General features: G+C 40.8%; 1 protein-coding gene across 9 annotated transcripts in view; it reads left to right on the plus strand.

The window, feature by feature from the left end:
* The window catches only part of CACNB2 (calcium voltage-gated channel auxiliary subunit beta 2), an 890,619-nt gene that overhangs the window by 817,521 nt on the left and 49,313 nt on the right, over positions 1 to 23,785 (plus strand). For 5 of the 9 annotated variants that reach the window (XM_069211763.1, XM_069211764.1, XM_069211766.1 and 2 more), the window contains 6 exons: positions 198 to 274; positions 2,744 to 2,877; positions 6,837 to 6,917; positions 8,851 to 8,909; positions 12,318 to 12,427; positions 22,586 to 22,737. In XM_069211763.1, coding sequence (XP_069067864.1) covers positions 198 to 274; positions 2,744 to 2,877; positions 6,837 to 6,917; positions 8,851 to 8,909; positions 12,318 to 12,427; positions 22,586 to 22,737 — 613 coding nt within the window. Of the gene's footprint in view, positions 1 to 197; positions 275 to 2,743; positions 2,878 to 3,020; positions 3,041 to 6,836; positions 6,918 to 8,850; positions 8,910 to 12,317; positions 12,428 to 22,585; positions 22,738 to 23,785 lie in introns of all 9 variants that reach the window. The other 4 variants (XM_069211768.1, XM_069211772.1, XM_069211771.1 and 1 more) reach the window with 1 other exon arrangement.

The raw sequence follows: 23,785 nt of genomic DNA on the forward strand, positions 1-23,785 counted from the left end.
AGAAATAAAATGCCAAATAAGTACAAATTTATAATTGGAATTTATGCTGATTAAGCTTGCCGAGTAAACGTTTTCTTGGGGTCTATATGTACAGACATAATTATGTTACAGGTAACGTCAAAGCTTGCATTAGTTCTTGCCATCGGAACTAGTTTATGTCAACTGATAACATACAGCTTTCTGTTTCTTTCCTTTAGTAAATCTGGAGCAAACTCGTCTTCTAGTTTGGGTGATATTGTGCCTAGTTCGAGAAGATCCACTCCTCCATCATCTGGTAAGTATTTGCTAGAGGTCAGCCCAGCTTAACTCCTAAAACCCATTTTACTGTATGGGCCAGATCCATTCACATTTATGGCAATACAGTGTAGCATTCAGATTTGCTGCACTGCTTTTGCCCAAGAGAGAAAAGACAGAGCATGGTCATGCCTACTAAGATTTGCATCCTCTTGGTGTCACCTCCCTCCACTAGTGCATAAACAGTTGCCTTGCCCCCGGGCAGCCTTACTCCATAGTGCAGAGATGATTCTGTGCACGGTCTAGTTACAATTTGTACCAGAGCATACGTTTCCAGTATACCAGAACTCCATGCATTGGATGTGGACAATGCACTGCAGCACACATGCAGTAAATAAACACATTTCTATTTGTTATTGTTTGCAAATGTCCTATGTGAGCTAAAATGGGAAAACTTTTTTGCTCCCTTCTGAACGTTTTTCCCTTGCATGTAACTGCATGAAATGTTGCATGCTGGGCCTAAACTGATAATACTAAGCTAGTTCTAATTTTGGTGCAAATCAATTGAAAGTACAGCTGAACCGTCTCTACACTGTGGTGGCTACCACTGTTTGTGTGTGTGTGTGTGTGTGTGTATGTCTGTGTGTGTGTGTGTGTGTACGCACGTGCATTAGTGGGGGCTACAGGAGTATTCTTTTACATACTCTTACATGCCTTACTGAGTCGGTCCCTAAACATCCAAGGCCTTATTAATAAAAGAGGAAAGAGGGCACAGTCTTTTCTATTTGTATTAATTACATATGAACACTCCCTGAATATTCCTATTTTATATGTGATGGGACCAATTCACAAAGGCATGTAAGAAAACAGAAAATAGTATTACAAGAACACTACTTTATATTCTCCAAATGCCTTTGAGAATAGGACCTATTGTCTTGAATAACACCCAGCTCCCCAGCCCCTGGAGACCCCATAACCCTCTACAGATAGCCCGGTAATCATGTAATATGGATCATGTAGTCATGTAATATTGCCATTGAGGGATTCTGGTGACATCATAAACCACGAGGGCAAAGGGCAATTGTTTTGTAAATTCCACCAAAACCTCGAGATGACAATATAGGAAGTTTTTACACAAGTCACTTGTTATGTTTTTCTAATATTACATGTGTAGTTTGGTGAAATTAGCATGAAAACAGTGCTTCTTTCAAACATACAAATGCATTTTAGGAACAGGAAGGTCACTTTAATGTTGATCGTCATTTAACTATGTAGTTAAGAACGCAGTGTTTCAGGCAAAACAGGCTTTGCTTTCTTACAAAAAAGTGTGTCTGGGCTATAGAAAATGGAGATTGTTGAATTACTTCCAGGTAGGCAAAACTAATGGACCCATTACGATTAGAATGTTCAACTTTCATGAACAGACTGTTGATTAAACAATATGCAATAGCTAAACTCAGAAATCTTTGAAGCTTTTTCTGCAAAGTTCACCTAGCAGAGGGCATGAATACAACATGAATGTTCTGGTTTGTTTTATCTTTCTTGAAGAAGTAACTAATAAAGCAATGGTGAAGCTATGCAGAGGCTAGTCCGGGTTATGCCTAGTAAAAATGGAAAATATTTCGCAAGTCCATTTGCAGTATGGTCTTTATGCTTCTGCGTTATGTGCAATAAAAATGCATAAACTTGTTAAGAATTATCTAAATTACTTGTCTGAGATCACACTGATAAATATCTGCTTTATTTACAAAATACACAAATCGCCGATATTTTTTTAGATATTGTGAATATTCTCTGATTTGTTCCCATTATGTCAGACAGGGTTTACAGAGATAAAATAGTTAACACTATGCGCAGGGCTACTGGAACTATGTGGCTATGAAGGACCAAATTATTTGGCATGGTTGACTAAGTGATGAGAAAAAAAAAGCTAAATTGTGCATCTTATTGTGCCAAATTTCTTTTTTGAGTTTTATTCCTGTATTTTTCCTTTTTAGCACATTGATATTGTCTGGGCCCAAACGTCATCAAATTAGTAGCATCTTAACACACGACGAGGGTAATAAGTAAATGAAAAAAGGCCAATATGTGGCCTTGCGCAGCAGTCTGCTTGGCACTTAGTAACTTTTAATCCTTTTAAACTTGAAATTTCAGTTAGTGAAATCCCACTATTATGTAGCAGATGTTAGATTATATGAAGATGCTGCTGCAATATTACATAATTCTTGCGGCCCTGGCAGTATATTTATTATACGAATCCATGTATATCTTTCCTGTAGGTGATCGAGGTAAATTAGAATTATTTTGTTGTTATTATTCTGTGTATATGATTTAATTTCCTGTTCTACAGGTTTAATTTTTTCTATAGTAGTTTTGCATCACGAACTGTTCCTGTGACTTATTTCATGCATGCATAGGCCTTTTTATTGCCATTTTCTTTTAATTTTTAGTTTCCTGTGTTATGACTTCTCCTCCTCTCCTTATAATTGTGAATTATTTGTCTGTATAGCTTTAGACATAGATGCCGCTGGTTTAGATGCAGAAGAAAATGATATGCCGGCAAATCATCGCTCCCCCAAAACTTGTGCAAACAATGTAACGTCGCCCCTCTCCAAAGAGAAACGAATGCCCTTCTTTAAGAAGGTAACCGGAGCTTCCACCGTGGCATCTGTCCACCTGATGAAGTGCACCACACCCCTATGCGCGCCCTGTTCTGTCTGTGTCCTTTGGCAAGTCAATAACATGCATGCTTTGTTATTCTTTGTTTCTCTTCCATGCTGCTGTAGCTAAGCAGAAACAGAAATCGGTAAGTTTACATCGAGGAGACTTGTGTTGATGCTGCCGGTGACATCATTGGCATGTGGCACCCATTGTTTATACGACGCTTGCAGCCATCTCTGAAGTGTGAGGAGAAGTCCCATCTTCTTCCTTAATCTAATGGGCTGAGTCGAAGAGTCTTGATGGGATTGGCTATAGAATGTCATGATAGTTTATCTGCTTTTTGATGGAGAGTGAATTCCTTTACACAGTTAATGAGGTCAGACACTAACAAGCCATGCCTTAAATAAGCTTGCTAAGTGCAAGGATGCCATGCATGCTTCTCCATACTTGCTTATAGATTTGTGTTAGAAATATTGATGTTAAAAGGTCCAACCTATCATTTGGACTCATCAGCTGGCAACTACCTTAGCGGTCTCAGGAGCGGAATTGAGCAGTTAACATATCCAGTAGTTATTTAAATAATATGACAGTAGTTTGGCACTTCTGAAATCATTGTATGTCAACTAGTGCGGCCGTATAATCATAATGAGGACAGGAGCGCTGGTGCTCATTTAATATTTAAGATAAACAAAAAAGTGATGAGCGAATGCTTGAAATTATTTCAGGCATTGGTAGTTCGAGCCATTTTTCAGCCCATCGTTTTTTTGCCCTCGGTGGCACTCAAGACACAGCCCAGACTTAGGCCCCATGCTTACTGTGAAATCACGCTTTAACTCACTGAATAGGCTTTGGGCTGCTTGTGTTTCCATCTGGAGGGAGCCTGAACTCTTTCGGCTGGAGAAGGACCAAGGCTGGTTTCCATATGGTGGTTTGTCTACAGCGGCACCGTGGGTGAAAAACAACGGGTGGGAATAGGGCCCCGGTAGTTACCAGTAGCTGAGATTAATTAAGGCATTCTACCAATCACTTTGTGTTTCCTCAACTAAAATGTTATTCTTTAGATACTAATTTCTTAAGGGTGCAAGACTTCTTAAAGCCAATGCCATATTATGTACATATGAATATTTATGGGCAATACACAACATAGATATTCAAATGTATGTAATATGTGACACTGGATGAGTAATAGTTCCAAGTACGTTCAAATTTAAATCACCTCGACAACATACTATAGTGATGCAGATATATCTGCTGTCTTTTACATCACAAAACATATTTATAATTTTTACAAGCAGCCATATAGAGTACCGGCTAAAAATCTACTATAATATAAAAAAATACATATTAATCAAGAATAGTGACATAGGCTGTACAATAGTTTTATTAATGGATGGGAGTCACTGATAGATCCTCCCCCGTTTAAGAAGCACCATGGACCTCATTTCCAATTTCCCTTTTGTTGGAAGGTAGCAAAAGACCCATTAAACACCAATAGGTGCTCTACTCACCAGGTGCAATATTAACTCCCCAATTCGAGTTTCAGAATTCTGAATAGGATGATGAGATAATAGAGCATTTTCCGCCAATTCTTAACTTCCAAACTCTGATTAATATTATACTTTTATGCATAATGTCCATCATGCTTTACTTGGCAAAATTTGTGTGTGGTAAACACGCTAAATTTGTGTGCTAGACTTGAACCCCAATTTGGGCTTAAACTCACATTTGCACCTCACTCAGAATAAATGCTGGACTGTTGGTGAGGACCTCTTGGTGAGATCCAAGGTCATCTCCTACTTGTGTCCTAAATGTTTCCTTTTTCAAATACAAAAACTATGGACAACCCTTACACTGCTGCAGTAGAGTACAATAACAAAATCTAAAGTAATGCCTCTATGTATCTTAGAGTCTACTCTAGGCTGTTGAATAATCTCTTGAGTCCAGTTTTGCTGTCAGCAAACTATGACTAAGCAGCTCATGCATCAGAATCCGGAAGCAATATTGAAACCCCTGCAGCAGAATGCTCAATAATGATGGAAGTGAAATATGTGTATATAAGCCATCAGCATGTATATACATCATCATTTGCAATGGCTGGTTTTAAAACATTAGCAGCTATGTCCTTTCACTGTATAAACATTGAGTTTGCTTTACATGCTGATGATGTCTTGGCTAATGGTTTTCAATAATTTATTGTGTGAAATTTATTAGCAGTCTAATGAAGAGACTGCCAAACATTTCTTTGAGTAATCTAAGCTGCTTTTGTTTGCTTCCTGTCTCATTTTGAGCTATCATTATACACACATGTCTTGCATCAGTCTGTCCCACTTTGTTTTTGTGTATCTGTTGTGTTTGTTATAAATAGGCTTGGGAACAAATTAACAACAACTTGAATGTCATTGGCAGCATTTGGTGAGGTTAAGTTTGTGCTTGATCCAGAAGTAATTATTATTATTTACACAGTCTCTCTAATTTATGACATATTGTTTTGTAACTAATATATACAGTAATGCATGTTTTGGGTTTTGGTAAGAAATGTATGTACAAAATAGGAATACTAAGTAGCCAATTTAGCTTTTCAGAATAGAGTAATTCAGCTGCTGAAGAGATTTGGTCTTCCTTGAAAATTACAGGTTTGCATCCCAGCCGGGGGACGCAATCCTGTATCCTGATGCAGTCAATACATTTAGTAAGAGTAGGATACTACTACATGTTAACAGCTCCTGAAGTTGATAATAAGCTACTTTAAAAAAAACAGCTCCAAGAGACTAGTGCGCAGGGTGTGCTATGTATGTGCATTTATTATTATAGATACTGCTGAGCATACATTTGCCAATGTATTGTGCTGCTCATCTAGTTCACTGCATCATAAAGGCATCATACTGGTTCTGCATCAAAAACATGCAAGGTGCTGTCCTTTAGAGTCAATAGTAGAGGGTGCCAGATTGCTGGTAGAAGCATTAAAAGTGTTTCCATTGTCAGGTATGGGAACACCACAATGCCCCCCTCGCCTATAGCCAATATTGTACATTGCTCTTCATAAACCTTTAGGGTTAGCTGAGTAAGCCTGTTCTCTAGAGACGTTTTGGCTGAGCATAGAGTTAGTTTTATGTTTGTACCCTCAAGGAAACTTCAAAGAGATACACATGGGTAGTATGGGATAAGACATTCAACAAATACAATCAGCCTTTGTATGATGACTTTCCCTTGGCTTTGACAACTATATTTTGAAAGGAAAAGCAGGGTTAGACCATGTTAAAGATTAATTTATGAGACCTAATCTCTGCATGCAGACTAGTGATTTTCAAAGGCAAAACCATTACAGGTTTGAACATAGAATTGTCCTCTACAAATTGTTAGAATGTTATTTTAAAAGTTTAATTAAGCTATATTGATTTTCCTAATCCTGTGATTCAGAATCTCCACAATGTAAGAATTCAGCACATCATAGGACTATGGCAAATAGGTATATGCAGCAAATGTATTTGTATCCCATATATTGAATCATATAATTTCTGAAGCCCAGAGCAATGTTATACCTAATCCCTTAATATAAATCAGGAAAGTTGCAGCTTAAAGTTAAAACAGTCTTGCAGTGAAACAGGATTTAGAGGTTGTATTTTTCCCAAACCTCAACTAGTCAAAGTTTTAATGGCATATTAAAGAAGAGACACAATAATTTACTGTGTCCTATGTTTTTACTTGTTACTTAGGTAATACATATTGAAAAATCTCAGTTATTTTTAAAAAACCTTAACCCATGCTAAAATAATTACCAGGTTATAATCAGACAGGCTTTGTAACATTTGTAGAGATAACTACAAATTGAGAAGCTTTTCTAGGTATTGATTCTTATTACAGCAAAAGAATGAGATCCACTGCTTAGAAAAAGATACCTATACATGTGTGCATAAATCTGAGTGTAATTTCTCTTTGAACAGACAGAACATGTCCCTCCCTATGATGTAGTGCCTTCAATGCGACCTGTAGTCCTCGTGGGGCCTTCCTTGAAGGGATATGAGGTAAGCTAATAAGTGAGGACAAAGGTATTTGCACAAACCAGCACTGATCCGAATATTGTGAAATATGGTACCATGGCATGTATAATCAGAAACAGTTGTGATGTTATGCATTTCAATTCAGGCTCAAGTACAAAAACATCTGATCCAGCAGTAATGTATAAAAATGAAAAAAAAGAAACACAAAAAGTAAATTGTAAAAGTTAAAGGTGATTTCTTGTCTCTTTGCTGTCCTTTCCTAATACGAAGTAGACCTCTCAGAAGCATGCCAGATCAGCTATAGCAACTCAAGATAAATGTAAATTAGCACTTGTATAGCGCACTACTCACCCGTTAGGGTCTCAAGGCGCTGTACTCGTACCGCTATAGAACCCCTCCTGGCTTTTCCCTGTAAGGCACCCACTCCTGAGCACCCCCAGGGTGAAGCCAGGCATCCAAGCGCTGTTGGGGCCATTGTGGAGATTAAGCAAGCTATTGCCCAGAGTTGCAGAGTGGGACCCATGAATTAGATTAGGCACCGAGGCGAGAATTATCTGGTCAAGGGGAATTGAGCCCAAGACCTGCCGAAGCGGGACTTGAACCCTGGTCTTGAGCCAGATCTCTGCTTCAGGGTCTGCCGCTCTAACCATTGAGCCACACTTCTCCACAAGATAGACAATCAGTTGTTCTTAAGAACGCCAAACTTTTCATATGTGACTTGGAGGCTGTTGTCTGCTACAATGTACAAGGCAGTCTTGATGTATGATATGCATTCAACCAAGATTGGTTCAGGTTGAAAATGTAATTGTCTTCAAAGCTTGGTTTAAAGAGAATGTTGAAAATTTTTGTCCTGTTTTGCTGTCATGAGTTTATTATGAATGGAGCAATACAAAATGTGTTATTGTTCGCCTCTTATAAAAAATGTTTTTTTATTTAATACCAATGGTGCCTTTGTAGAGGTAAATGAGGAATCTGTCATGGTGTGCAGTCAGTAAGAAGCTGGCTCCATCATTATCTCCTTGATGGAACTGTAATGATTGAGGTTTATGGCAGTGTTTCTGTTTCTTGAACTCTTACTCAGACATTGTTTTACTTGATCTGCAACCCTAGTAGAAACCAATTTATTTGAAAGGATATACAATAAATATCAGTGCCAGAAATATATTTTATTTTTTTGTTCTCTAACTGATGTACCACAAAATGTTAGTTACTGTTTGGTTCACGTTAATTCCCTCCAAGCCCAATTAGTCAATTTTCTCTGTGCATTTAAATGTAAATATATATTTACAATGTAGCCAAATGAGAGTAATTTCCATGCATGCTTAAATATTTGCATAAAAATGTGTTCCTTCAGTGACAGCACAATCTCGCCCACTTAATACTTAAGGATCTCTGGCACATTCCTCCTAATATCTGAAACCCCTTGCTTTGCTTTGTTTGAGACTGCACCGTTTTTGGTTTAAAATTTTGTTGTCACAAGGTGATCAACAGAACCGACAGTCTTAAGCTAAAAAAATGGCTCTACTAGATCAACAGTTTTGCCTTGGCTTTAATCAATCCTAAGACTATCATTTCAGGCATAAGCTGATTCAAAAGTTGTCTTCAGTATGAGAAACTTTAATCAATCCAGCTATGCCCCCAGGCCTATGACTGTCTTAAGCAGAAATAAGCTTTAGGAGTTCAGGTTTATAATATTTCAATTTGAAGTAATCAATGTATCATATAATGGGAACACACATGGTTTTTATGATTGTTATTCCTGGTTCACATACAATGGATGTTCAAAGCCAATAGGTGCACAAGTGGTTAGTGGTGGACTACTTAAGTGTAATGAGATCATCTCTGTGTAGGATTGCATGACTGGTTCAATGTTAACCTTTAAAAATTCAGCATAACCGTTTGTCACAGTCCTGTGTATATTCTTATAAACGGTTATGATGTTTTTTATTCTCTTTAGGTAACGGATATGATGCAGAAAGCATTGTTCGATTTTTTGAAACATAGATTTGAGGGGCGGTAAGTACAGTTTAATTCACATATTCAGATTTATTTGTGAAATGCATTATTTCCTGTTCACTGTTAACATTGTTACACATTATTCAAGAAAAAAGGGTTTCTCAAACACATGTTCTATCACAATCCAATACAGCAAGCCTATCACTATGTATGTATGTATGGTTTAGCAAATACATGATCAGTAGAGTGTGTACAAAGCAAAACAGAAAAATTATCCTTCAAATTTAAGATATGCTTGCATAGTTGTTGACACAATTATTAGTACCAATGTGGTTTATTTGAATACTCAGTTGTTATATATATGTTTAATATATTTCATATGCAGTACACCATAGTGCCTACAGGAAAACTAATAATGATAACCCAATAATTTATTGTGAAATTAAAATGTATATTTTGTTAGTGTACAATAGTCAAGAATATTCCAAAATGTAGGTTGGCACATATAGAAATCCATTCTGCTAACCAGAACAATCACTTTGATTACACCCAACAAGGCACTATTGGACACCTTGGTACATAATGAGGCATAAAAGTGGTTTGTTTGGTACCTTAAGAGACAGTCATAAGTGTCAGACACACTTAACCTTCCTGTATTTGTGGCTGTCTAGAGGTACTACACAAAGTGTCACTGGCACCCTCATCTACAGGCCGCCGGGCCCGCGTCCCCCTTTCTGCGACACCATTGCTGACCTAGCCACCAGCCACGCTCTTACATCCAAAGACTACATCCTACTGGGAGACCTCAACTTCCACCTGGAAATGACAACTCCACCACCCTCAACAAAAACCTCGCCAACCTCGGACTCAAGCAACTCGTCACCGTACACGCTCACTCGGCCGGTCACACACTAGACCCCATTTTCTCCACCAGCAGCCACGTCTCCATCAGCCACACCACCAAACTCCAGTGGACCGACCACCGCTGCATTCAGTTCACCTTCAACAAACCCATCGGTTGACACCACGCTCCCCAACTTCCCCGCAGAAATTGGAGAAGGTCACTGAAGCACAGCTCACCACCAGCCTCAACGCAGCACCCCCCCCAACCGACGACGATGTCAGCACTGCCGCACACAACCTCCACAAATGGATCAACGACTATGCCAACACCCTCGCCCCTCTCAAGACACCCCACTACAAAGGTACAGCCAAGAAAGCATACTGGTTCACCCCCGCACTCAAAGAATCAAAGCAGATCTGCAGATGTCTAGAGAGAAAATGGTGCACCGACAAATCATGAAACCTTCAAAAAGCTGTCAATCTGCACCACCCGCTCATTAGGACCACCAAAAAACTTGCCCTGCAACAACGCATCATTAAAAACGCCAACAACAGCAAGGAACCTTTTACCGTCATCAAAGAGTTCACCAACCCCAACTCCACCAACATCCCCCCGTCGCAAGAACTCTGCAAAAACCTCACCAACTACTTCCACCACAAGATCGCAGACATTTATGAGAGTTCACCACCAACCCGTCGACCGAAGCGTCACCATGCCCCACGCCCTCCTCCGCTGGAGCAACATCACAGACAACGAGACCCGCATTGTGGCAACCATCCACTCAGGAGTGCCCACCCACCCCTGCCCTCACCACATCTTCAACAAAGCCAGTGACATCTTGCATCCAAACTCCAGCATACCATCAACCCCTCCTTCGAACCTGCCACCTTCCCAGAGAGTTGGAAACACGCCGAGATCAGTCCTCTTCTGAAGAAACCCACCGACGACCCGAAAGACCTCAAGAACTTCCGGCCCATCTCCCTGCTCCCCTTTCTGGCCAAAGGCATTGAGAAAGCAGTCAACAAGCAACTCACCGCCTTCCTGAAATCCAGCAGCATCCTGGACCCCTATCGGTCAGGATTCAGAAGCAACCATAGCACTGAGACAGCCCTCCTCGCCGCCACAGACGACACCCGCACCCTCCTCAACTGAGGCAAGACCGTCGCCCTCATCCTCCTGGGCCTTTCTGCCGCCTTCAACACAGTCTCACATGCTACGCACCCATATCCACGACGCCAGCATCCGAGACTCAGCTCTGCCATGGCTCTTTTTGTTCCTCACTGGCAGAACACAGAAGGCTCCACTCCCCCCTCCTTTCTCTCAGAAGCCACCAAGATCAGCTGTGGCGTCCCTCAAGGATCCTCGCTGAGTCACACCCTCTTGAACCTCTACAGGACCCCACTGGCCGCCATCGTCAGAAGGCACGCACTCAACATCGTCTCTTATGCCGACGACACCCAACTGATAGTCTCCCTCACCAACAACCCGACCACTGCGAAGAACAATCTCCACAAAGGAATGAAAGCAGTCGCCACCTGGATGAAAGACATTTGCCTCTAACTGAACTCGGACAAAAAAGAAGTCCTCATCCTCGGCTCCACACACTCCGCCTGGAACGATTCCTGGTGGCCCACCTCCCTCGGAAACGCCCCCATGACCACACCCCCAACCTCAGCGTCATCTTAGACTCATCGCTCTCAGTGGACCGACAGGTGAGCGCCTTCTCATCGGGTTGCTTCCAAACCCTGCGCATGCTTCGTAAAATCTGCAAGTGGATCCCTACCGAAGCCAGAAGAACAGTCACCCGGGCACTCGTCACCAGCCGCCTCTACTGCAGCAATGCACTCTACACCAGAACCACCGCCGAGACATGAAAAAGACTACAGCGCGTCCAGAACGCCTCTGCCCTTCTAACAAAGAATGCCCCTCGACACAGGGGCCCCTCCGCCCTTCTGAGAGACCTACACTGGCTGCCTATCGACAAGAGAATCACCTTCAAGCTCCTGACCCACACCTACAAGGCCCTGCATGACGTCGGACCAGCCTACCTCAACCACAGACTCTCCTTCTACACTCCCGCCAGACATCTTCGCTCCGCCGGCCAGGCCCTCGCCAACGTCCCCTGCATGCGGAAAACCACAGCCGGAGGAAGATCCTTCTCCCACATCACCGCCAAGACCTGGAACACCCTCCCCAACATGCAGCCATACAATAAAGTAGGCCCAATTCATCAAGGTAAGCTGCTGAAATAATAAGGGAAACAGAGACATAATGCAGACCACTTTTCAAGTCTTAAACAGTGGTTTTAAAACTCAATCAACTTTTTTGTACTGTCTCTGCTATCACTTCTTCTGCATTAAACAAACACAAGGCAGGAATTCTTTACAGCAGGGACAAGCTCTAATGCACACCCAAACAGAACTGAATTGAGCAATACAAATGCTTAAATCTTACAAAGTAACCTGGTCTCTTACTAACATAACTTCTCTTTTTCTTCCTTACACTCTCACTAAATGATAACCACTAGGACTGCTATGGTTTAGAATACAGAGTAAATACTGGTTTGTTATAATTAGCATCATGCAAGGTGTCACATGAAATGCTTTCTCTTTGTTTTTCACTAGGATATCCATTACACGTGTCACAGCGGACATCTCACTTGCCAAACGTTCAGTATTAAACAATCCTAGTAAACATGCAATAATAGAACGATCTAACACAAGGTCAAGTTTAGGTAAGTACCTGAAATATCTATGACTTGAGGTGTACAAAATTTAATTTCAAAGAATTTTCTGCAGATAGAGTAGTACAATGTTACGTGTTTACAGAGTGCTCAGTTGTCTTCTTTTTTACTTAAATGATTTGATTTTTTTTGTTTTAGAAAAAAATGTTTTTTTGCCAAAATGTCTTTGTTAAAAACTTCAAGGTTTCAGCAGTAATTCTCAAGCAGTTGTAAAATTAACTGCTCATTTTTCACATTGACGGTCTTTTTAATATACTGAAATTATTACATATATTTTTATAACCAACATTAAGTTTTATCTTTAGGAATTCAGACTAAAGCACACCTTTCATGTTTGGTTTAATAAATGTGCATGGCCGCTAGATGTGTACTGATGTCAATCAGATTTTTTTCTCAGTGGGCTGTCTTTGACATTTGATGAATTGCTTCATGTTAATTTCTGTGTAGCTTTTTTCAATTCATCAACAAAGAGTATAATATTTTTTTATGTCAGAAATTAATAAGACAAATCAATGTTTCACATCCATGCAAGGGCTGTTCTGGCCATAATGCGCTGAAAACAGCATTTTAGGCAGAAACTAGAAATGGACTGCTTAGCATACAGCAGGATTAACTATAAGCTATATCCTGATGAACTTTGCCATTAACAGAATAATGAGAACATTAGAATAATGCCATTATACAATATCTACAGTGAGACAGGGAAATATCACACATTGCATAGGTTTTTCTCATTGAGAAAGGTGTATCTCAAGGATGTATACTTGCCTCATTTCTATTTTATATATTAATATACGTAGCTATATGCATGCCCAGCTACATGAGTTTATGGCAAAAAAAATCATTTAAAAAGAAAGCTGCATCACACTGAACATGGGGTCAATAGAAATGATCTAGGTTTTAAACTATTTGGTTATTATAATTTACTCAAATGTAATATTGACTCCACAAACATCCAAATTGAGGCGTTCTAAATGGGTGCCCAAATTATCAACTAAGAATGTGAGGGAGATCTGTACCACTGTTTTCAAAGTATGTAATGCTGACCCTTTGGAAATGGAAGCCCCCCCCATCCGGCGTGAAGCCATCAATAGGAAAATCCAACTTTTTATATATCTCCCATCTTTTTGGCTAGCTATCTGGCATTTATTGACCTGTGGGCAGTAAGATTATTTACATTCATTTCATTGCATGTGACCTGTGGGCAGTGAGACTGTGCTGAACACCTCTCACTGTGTGTCTCCTACTTTTAAAAACATGGCAACTGATTGGCATGAACCAGTTGTCATATTTAGCTTTAAAATAATTCTATGTTTAAGAATGTAAAATTTTACAAGTTGCACTAAAGTGAAATACTCCATCTGGGCTGCAGAGTGGCCTTTTGTCACCAACATGTGAAATAAAATAATTCTTGGCAACAGGATTGACAACCAGCTGTGTGATAGTTATGACCTCAGTGGTCACATGTCACACTAAACCATTTTAACATGTTAAGGCCAGAATATGTAATTATTAGATCAACTGTGTGGTGCATTGTGAAGATCAAAAGGCTCAGTTGTGTAATCATCAGAAGTGATACATGTAATTTATGCCAATGGCCATGGTTCAGTAGTAGCTCTAAATGTCAAGTTTCAGTAATAACAGTGGCACCAAAGTGCTGTTATTACATAGACAATAGAAGTATTTTCCTGACAGTAATGATCTTTATTTAAAAAGCCTATTCAAAGCTATGGAGCAAAGACCATAATAGAATTGTCATTCTTGTAACAGTTTACTAATCATTGGAAAACTCAGCCCATAGCCCATGAAAAGGTGTGAAATACTTATTAGATTGTTAGGAGACAGTGGTGTTTTGCCTAAAAGTCCCTCTATGGGCGCCCAAACCTATACTTAACAGGAGTTGTGAGGGGCAAAGTGAAGTTGTGCATGACTGTCCAACCCTAAGGCAGACATAATATTTTGTTATTCTTGTTCTGGTAGTGATGGTCTTTTCAAGACAGCTATCCCATAGAGATATTGGCACCTCACTCCAAGGGTGACCAGTCTGAGGGAGTTTCTCTTTGATGGGAGAATAATGTGCCTGATTAGAATTGGAAAACCCAGCTGCAGACCTAGGGAGCCAAAACATGGCACTTAACCTGAGTTGCTCTTCAACCATTTGGGAAAAACTAGAAACAATGATCCCTCTGATAGCTTACTCCAGAAAATGTGAAATGTGCTGAAGCATAAAGAATGGACAGTTTAGAAATTGTGCAGTAATTCAGTGCTTAGCCCTATAACTCAGGACTCCCACAATCAGGTAATCAGAATGCTGCTGGAACCTGACAATGACCAGAAGAGACTTCAGAAGATACAATCTTGAGTCACTTGAAGGACATCTGCTTCCACTTCAAACACCAGAGCTAAAAGAAATTCCTAATAGTCAGGAAAGCTGATGTCCAGAAGTCCACAGGGTGAATAGGACTCAAGATCTTGCAAGAAGAACCATCAGTGCCAACCGGGACTTGGCAGTGGCTGGTGTCCTGGCTAAATGAAGGGTTTGAAACACCTAACTCTCTGCCCAATCGCTCTCACTCTCTCTCTCTCTCTGCCTCTCTAATATTGGGGATTTGTACTGAAAGGCTGGGAACTCTGGGAGCAAGCAGACTGAACTCTCCAATCTCACCCTAGGAGGCTTCACAACATCCCCTCAACATATCATAAAAAGCTAATCCACATCATGACAGCCAATACTTCCCACCTCCACACCCCCCTTTCCACTCACACTCATTAGCACTTGCTGTACAGTCATGCATCTGATATTGCTGGCCTAATATCCCTCAACGACCAAGCTGTTCTCTTCATTACCACAACTGTTGTCTTTGACTAACTTGGACCAGACACTGATAATTTCCACAACACCCACGCCCACACAAAACGAGTTCAACTTTGTTTTTACCATCCGCTCTTTTAAAATCACATCTTTTATACTTATCTGATTTGATGAGTTGAGTTTTATATAGCGTGGAATTACCCCACAAAAGGGGTTCAGACCTGCCTTCTCCAACACAGTCCATCTTTTCTATCCCCTCCTGGATAGGACACAACTAACATTTTACATTTCTGCCTTCTTGGACTTCATCTTTTCAAAAACAATATTTTACCCCAATATCACTTACCTTCATAACTTCAACCTCCTAGTGGACCACAACGCAAGATTTAATTCTTGTTAGTAATAATTCACTAAAAATGACATACCAGGCCCTCATCCTAGGTCATTCAAAGGGTTAAAACCTCAGCCTGGACATCACCCTTTTTGTGTTTTTCAAGTGCTGCTTCCTTTAGAATGGATTGACCATCTAGCAATTAGTTTCCATTTTGAACCTCCACAGCACCCATTTAACAGGACAACAAAATCTGTCTGTAGTAACCACACTATCATTTAAGACTGCCTTGTTCGAGACTCTCTTAGAAATTTGTGATTTCATCACCTGGCACACATGTAAAAATAATGAATGATTGCGTTAAGACTTTAAAATACATATATGTCATTACATATGTGAATAGTCAGACCAGAACACTGTGCACCTTAGTACTCCTAGGAACTGACTGCTAACAAAAGGCACTTCAGCGAACTTAAAACATCCAACTCTCAAAGAATCCTTACCTCACTGAAACCAGCACACAGGACCTAAAATATTCATTGAAACCAACAAAGCAAGTTATCCATATACCATCCTTATGGTTTATAACAGAATCAAGTTATTACTCATAGCAGTCAAACTCAGTTGTAACCTTCTTCCATTGATGGCCTTCTAGAATCATCACTGGGGCCAACTAGAGCAGATTTTAATGGAGTGGCCCTATTAATCATCAACTGAAGAAAGTTTAAGCATATTCTATATTTTCATATCTTCCTAAATGGTATCCCATCCCTCTTCCTATTCTCTCTGATAGAAATTGTTTTCATCTTATTTCATACTTCTTCCATCATACAGGACATGTGTCTTATTGCTTTGTGCAGCACTCCACTCCTTTACAAGTCTAGATTTAGCCCTAAGAAAAAAAACAATAAAATAAAATAAGGGAAGTCACTTGTGCCAAGCTACCAAGGGTAAGCCAAGTATTTCCACAGGAACCTTCTTTTCCAAATGTATTTAACTTTATAGTTCAGCCACAGTTCATATTGAGACTGAGCAGCTCTTCCACCTAATTTTCACTCCAGGTCCCACACCATCTGTTTACAAAATGTCCTGGAAACAATATGTGTCTGAATCTACATCAACTGATATACATAAAAGGCTGGGAAAGGGTCACAATATTGTTAAAGTAGCACCTGATGATGGTAATAGTTTGGATGAAAATGCAGAGGACAAATAGTAAAAAAACTGACTTAGAGCTAATTACTCACCTCCATAGTGGAAACATCTGATGGTTAGATCACATTAATGGTGAACCTTCACTGCAAGTAAGCATGGCATGCACTGAATATTTCTTGTGTAATAAATCCTATACCCTTCAAATTGTAACAAGGTAAACTGTAATGAACTACCATAAGCCCAACATGTCAGCAGGCAGACGTCTTTTGTTAGACATGTTACTTAGCATTGTAGACGAGATCCAACTGAATGCCAGATGAGTAACCAAAATGGCTTGCATGATAAACATGATAAGGCTTCTAATTGAAGATGATACCAGACATCAGAATCTTTAGATCTATACAAAGTCCTGGATATTGGCCTCAGTCAGCTTCCCCATACAGCTAAGGGTTATCAAAACAACTCCATGAGTCTCAGTAAAGTCCACCCATCATGTCAGGGATCTCTCATGCACCACACTTATAAAAACCCCGCAAGTCCCATCGACCAAACGAGTACCAAATTCACACCCTTGTCATATTGCTTCCTGCCACCTAAGTGAGCATTTTGTCACTTATGAGGTGCACCCACAGCCAGCTCCTAGGAGACCACACAGTATATACTCCACAGTGGAAAGCAGTCTTTTGAGACATAAAAGTCCTCTGCATGGTGAGAGACATGTACCCCTGCCCTGAATCCCCAACTGTGTTGTGGTCTGGATCCCTAATGCTGATCTTCTGTCATAGGCAAACTTGGATCATGTGTGTGGGCCAAGATGTATGCCTGTCTCACAGATATCGGTCTTGTTGGACTGGGAGGGGTGCCCAAAGCACTATCCTCATAGTGGTGGACGGCTACTTGCTGTCTTCCCCAGGAGTTAAATAACACATGCACAGTGGTGGTAGCATACTGCGTAGGGATCAGTACTAATGAACAGGACCTTTTCTCCCTTTGTAACTGGAGTGAGGCCTACAGGCTCACTCACCTTATTAAAAGTTCCACTGCTCTGTGTTTGACTCACCCCGTCCTACATCAGGTTGACTTGGAAGTGTGTGCATGATAAAAAAAATTGCTGAGTGTATATGTGAAGTGTGGTACAGTGGACACATAATAATGTGTGTGTGTGTGTGCTGGCAGGTTGTGCTTTTAAATAACACTCTCTGGGGCAGTACAGAGAGATTATAGTGCTGATCAGTGTTCACAGACTGAGTGTGGGTGCTGCATGTGGAAAAGCTGGTGGTAGCATAATACATGAGGACAACAGTACTTCATAGTGTGCTGTGGATGTACACTGAGTGCAGAAGTGCCTGCACTGATACATAACATGGAGGATCTCTGGTTCTATTTTAGGAAGCCCAGGCCTGCCGCGTGAAAACATGAGAAGTAGAGGATTCCCCCTAAAGAGAATTGTATATTGTTTCACTCCCATAAGCTCGGTGAGGTAAGCCCTGGGAGAGTGGGAGCCAAGCTCACCTTGTTCATTTCCGAGGGCTTTTTGATGCAGTAACAGATTACAAGGAAGTGCTTTGACACATCTTAGGTGGAGTGAGATGAGGATGATAAGTGATTCATAAAGGGTAGGGCTGAGGGCCCAGGTTTAACCTTTAATGCCCATATCACTGTGACTGAACTCTGGTCACTCCCATTATTCTTTTTGTGGATTAATCAGCTTCGGAGTCCTGCCTGCTGTGACAGACATCCTTACATAGGAAGAAGCAAGGGGGAAGATGTTGATTTCAAAGAAGCAGAACCCCAATGCAAAACGTTAAAGGTCCAGTCCCTAAATCACATTTGGTGTTTGGAAAATAATTATAAGTAGGGGAATTGATACATCTAACTTTGTCATCTGCCAAGCAGCCAGCCAGGCTGTGAGAGGGTGGGGAAGCTCTTCAAGATGTCCACCTGTGACCAGCCTCCTAGTCTTCATGCTGAGGGACCATCATCCAAAGAAGCCAAGATCACTTCTCTGGAACCTGGAGCACCAGCATCTCCCTGCTCAACAAGACTGATGTGTCCATGAGGAAGAGAAGAGCAATGGAGGGAGCGAGGCCCAGGAGGGAGTCCTAGCATGAGAACTGTGGGTGAGATGTGAGGAATCCAGCCTGTACTCCATGGGCTGTAGACCGTGTATTAGACTTTATCTGTGACCCCATATGTAATGAGGTGCCACCATAAACTGATTTGCAGGAGTGAAGTGGGAGAGTTGAGCACCCTGCGCCGATCAGGCCACTGCTAGTTTGCGTATTGAACTGGGTGACCCCTTATGTCAGAAGGAGCTGCAGCTAAGTGCCAAACATCTATGGTGGCAGAAACTCATTTCTGCACTGATCAGGCTGTTGCCTGTGTGCCTATTTTGACTTTGAGATCCTGCATGTGTGTATTTAAAGCCTATGGTGGAAGCACACATCCCTTCATTGATTTGGCGGTTGTGCTGAAGTAACTTGGCAACCCCGTATGCTAGGAGGGGGCCGCTGTTACCATCCACATAAGGCTAGCTTGACCGGCGTGTGAAGCCAGAGTGGCGACTCAGTATGTCAGGAGGGTCCATAGAAGACACTGAAGCCAAGAGTTCCGGGTCAGTGCCCAGGGCTAGGAAACCGTTGTGATCAAGTTGGAATCAAATTCAGCTTGTAGATTGCCCCCATTTAAGCCGTCAGAACAAGGAATCCACCCCCACGCTTTGCCAAGGGAAGGAAAGACTTAACACACGACCGCTGGAGCACTGCGTGTCCGGGTTCTGCAGGTAGCACAGCTCAAGGAAGACAGCCGGCGCCTGCTAGGTGTTGCCATGTGTGGCAACGAGCGCCCCTACTCAACCAATCCAGAACAGGACTGTACTGCACCACTGCAAGGTACTTGGCCACCAGAGCAGGTAAGCCGAGAACTGGGCCTTCGGAACCCCGGGGGACATATTACAATTGATGCTGCTATTAGCCAGACTCTAAAACTTGAACTTCCTTGCAGAGTCCGAGGGAGGAACTCTTGAGTACGGCCTTTTAGTTTGCACTCCCTGGATGCAGCCATGAGTGAATGGGCAATAACAGCAAACCCATTGCTCTAGAGGTGGGACGACAGGGAGTGGCTTGACAATTACTGGAGCCCGGACCTCAAGGGAATTGTGTTATTGCTTTCTGAATGTTGTTTACCTTTACATGTGTACGTTTTGAATTAAAATAATTATTTTTATACCAAAACAAGTATTTGACTAGACATTGATTTATTATCATGCCGGCCGCACGTTGAGTTATGAGTTGTATTCACTGATCTGTATCTGAGCTTAACCTGAAGAAACCTTGAATGATCAAGCTACGCTACCCAACTGAGAGTCAGATGCAGAAGGTGGTGATTGACCCAGTTGAGCAGGGCCCATAGTAGGATGGTCCCCGGGACATCAGGGGTAAAAGGCCTCAACCACCTTTGTTGGGCTCAGACACTCCTGCGAGTCCCATGCCCCCCTAAACAAGGCTGTGACAGAGTCACTACACAGTCAATACTGAAGCACCTTGTTGTGGCAAGTATTTTTCAAGTAGTAATTTCCAGAACGTCATGTAAAGCTATACTAAACACAAGGCAAATGACTGATTCTGCAAGCATCTAGAAAGTACTAGAAATGTTAGTAAGTGAGATGTTTTATTTTCCTTAGACCTTTGATTTAGTGTGTGTGAAAACTTTCAATCCACAGATCCCAGATCCCAGAGCTGTCAGATGTTATTAGACACCAACTGTGTCATCTGGAGATCGTTAGTCTCTCATGTCTTTGAGTATTCGTACTGCAGACCTCGAGACTGGGACCAAGTAACCCCTTTTTATCACTTGACTCTAAGGTTAGCAAGGAAGAGCAGTCCATGTCTGATTCTGGGAGGAAGGGTGTGCTAGAAACTCACAACTCAGCAACACATCCAATAGCACTCAATAAATCATGGTCCAAATTGTGTTTTCTTTTAAAAAGAATAAAAAGATTTTAATACGAACACAACTGCACACAGTGCACATAATTTAAAATATTTACAACATGGCCGGTGGAAAGACAAATTGAATCCCCTCCTAAATGGCTCTTTTAAACTACTAGAGGAGCAAAATGTACTCTAGGAAAAAAGTCAAAGGGGCAAGTAACCTGCTGAACCCAGACTAGATCATGTTGTTCTAACGCACCTAGCCTCGTTTGTGCACCAGAAGATGCTCACCGTAAAACTGTTTGTTCTATACGTACCTACAGCAATCTTTACAAAGATATGACAGTATTAAAAGTCAGGTCTGTCATAACGATGAAGTTAGGCCTGCACCATTTAGCAACACAACACATTTTATGTAAATTCACTACTAATAACATATTATTTTACCAAGCATTTATTTTTTTTCTTTTCACTATCAAGGAGTGAGGACTATTCGCTTTAACATATGTTTAATGATAAAGACATTAGACCTATAGATTCATAATAAACCTGCCAAATATATTGCAAATCATAATATTTGAACAAAAAAGAAGCAGAAACATTGTAGTCAAAATGCATATTTCTTACTTTACACTAGGTTGCCAAGAAACCACTTAGCACCCAAAGTAAACTTCCATGTTAACTCAAAAGCTCTGACCTGAAAGTGACATGATGAAAGCTTCGCCCTATGGTCCAAGACTGATTCATCCTGCTCAAAGGCTGAACTTTCTGTCCCAAACAGGGCCTTGTGGGCCCTGCCACTGCTCCAAGCAACTCTTCAAAACACAAGGGTAGATATTCAGGTGCTCCTATTCCTCAGTGAGCACCATTACATTAACTAATGGAGAGTCCATTATCATGGCTGCATTCAGTCCATCGTTCTTTTACCCATATGCCACCTTAGACAAGAACTAGCCATCTCCAAGCAGCCTTGATCCTACTTCAGTAGGAACAGTCCGACCTGAACTTTCAAACTAGGCTCCCTCTGAACAGGAGCAGAAGCAAAGCTGAGTGTAGCTTGAGTCCTATCTCACAGGGGGTACAGGGTCCAAGTCTAGGCATAACTGTTGGGTATATGGTGTTGCACTGTTGTACAACCGATTGCCACTGGTAACGTTTGAGGGCCAAATTCCAGCCTGTCATTCCAATGGCTTTAGGTTACTTGGTTCAGAGAGGACCTGGCTTGGCAGTTTGTGAGGAACTTTTTTCTGTTAGAGCAGGAATAAGCTAATTTACATATTGCTGGATCTATTCTGAGGTTGCATGGTGAGCAAATAAAAAATGATAGGCTGGGATGCAGCCCCAAGTAATTTACAGTGGCCGAGCTTAAGTCAAGCTTAATTCAAGCATTCCCTTCCTCAGTTTTTTTAAATTCTCTATTCTAACCAGTGATTAAGATATTTTATTTTATTTGGTCCCTGATATAGTGTGCATATATCTTGAGAAAGCTTTGATGTGCTTTACAGAGACCTTATTATTGTAGGAGGATCATGACTTTCTGCATGGAAGATGTTGACCCTAATCTTGAGCTATAATATTACAGTGTTTAGGGACCAGATTATAAAACCAGGAGATGATGGCAGGGTTTGGGAGCACTTAGGAGAAACATGTTATTTTTTGCTTTTCACATCAATCTTATTTATGTACTTTACATGATGAAGTACTATCCAGCCACAAGGATATAAAGGGTTGTACCCAGTATCACATACATTTTTATAAGTGCTAAAGTGAGTTTTAGATTTCTTGTGTCAAGGTTGGAGAAACTGTAGTGTGAGCAGATAAGGGCTTGATTTTTCTCTGCGTATGGTAACTGTAATATTATTAAACCTAATTATGTTGTATCGAACAAACAGTCATTTTCCTTTTGTTTTCCTTTACAGCTGAAGTTCAGAGTGAAATTGAGCGGATCTTTGAATTAGCACGAACATTGCAATTGGTAGTACTTGATGCTGATACCATTAATCACCCAACTCAACTTAGTAAAACTTCTTTGGCTCCCATCATAGTATATGTGAAGATTTCTTCACCAAAGGTAAATAGTTTAAAATGTATGAAACTCAGTATATTGTGAGTATATTTTTGTTTGGGTTGTTGTGTTGGGTGATCCTCTGCCCCTTCAAATTCATGGCAAAATCATACCACTTAGTTACTTCATGAACTAATAGCATGTACTATCTTTTACCCTCAAAAAAGTTCACATACTGACTGCATTTCAGTGTAAAAGTCAAATCTGAGAAGATTCCCAAATATAGTCTTTTGGGGACCATATTCATGTGCTGTTTTATATTTGGGATGAAGGTATTAGAAAAATAAGGGAGACTGCAATTTCCTAGAATAATTGTAAGCTAGATCAGTAGTCTAAGATTCAGAAAAATGAGGCCCAATATACTGGTACCTGGGGTCAATTTACAAAGCTAAAGCTATCAAGGATAAGCAGCTTCCAGTGTGTAAGGAGTACTGGCAGCATTAGGTAGGGGAGGAGACAGCAGTCCCAGGGTCCGCTGCATGCTTACTCCATGTTCCTTTCCTTGTCACTTATTTAGATGTTGTACCACTGGTCCTTTTACAAGACACAGATTGCAGTCTTTGCACATTGCAAAAATATGTTAATAAGGTAGGACTCTATCCACTTATTGTGAATGTCCACTTTTTAATGTACTGGGACAGTGTATCAGTGGCAGTGCAAACAGGGTCTCTGAGTGAACACAAGACTGTTATGCAGCTGGCCAGGTTGAAGTTATATTTTTTCTTAAATGTAAGTTATATATATAATATTTGCTGAACCATAGAAATCAAGACCACTTGTATGTGTCATTTGTATAAAAAAGAATTGAAATTAAAAGCGGACCTGTTATGCTACCCATGCAGCAATTGTTTCTTATATTGTTCTATCATTCTCTCATGTGTAACTTTAGGGGTGTAAACGCTCAAATGAAAACCATATTTAATTCTTCACTGCTATAATGTTTGACAGAATAAAAAAAATATGATTCCCCTTGAAAGCTTCCTAAGTAATTAAGTCACCTGTATTCCAAAAGCCCATTCGTATGTTATTTTCAATGTAGTCACTGTAGTCGACT

The sequence above is a fragment of the Pleurodeles waltl genome, chromosome 10, assembly GCF_031143425.1.
Source record: "Pleurodeles waltl isolate 20211129_DDA chromosome 10, aPleWal1.hap1.20221129, whole genome shotgun sequence".
Taxonomy (NCBI): domain Eukaryota; kingdom Metazoa; phylum Chordata; class Amphibia; order Caudata; family Salamandridae; genus Pleurodeles; species Pleurodeles waltl.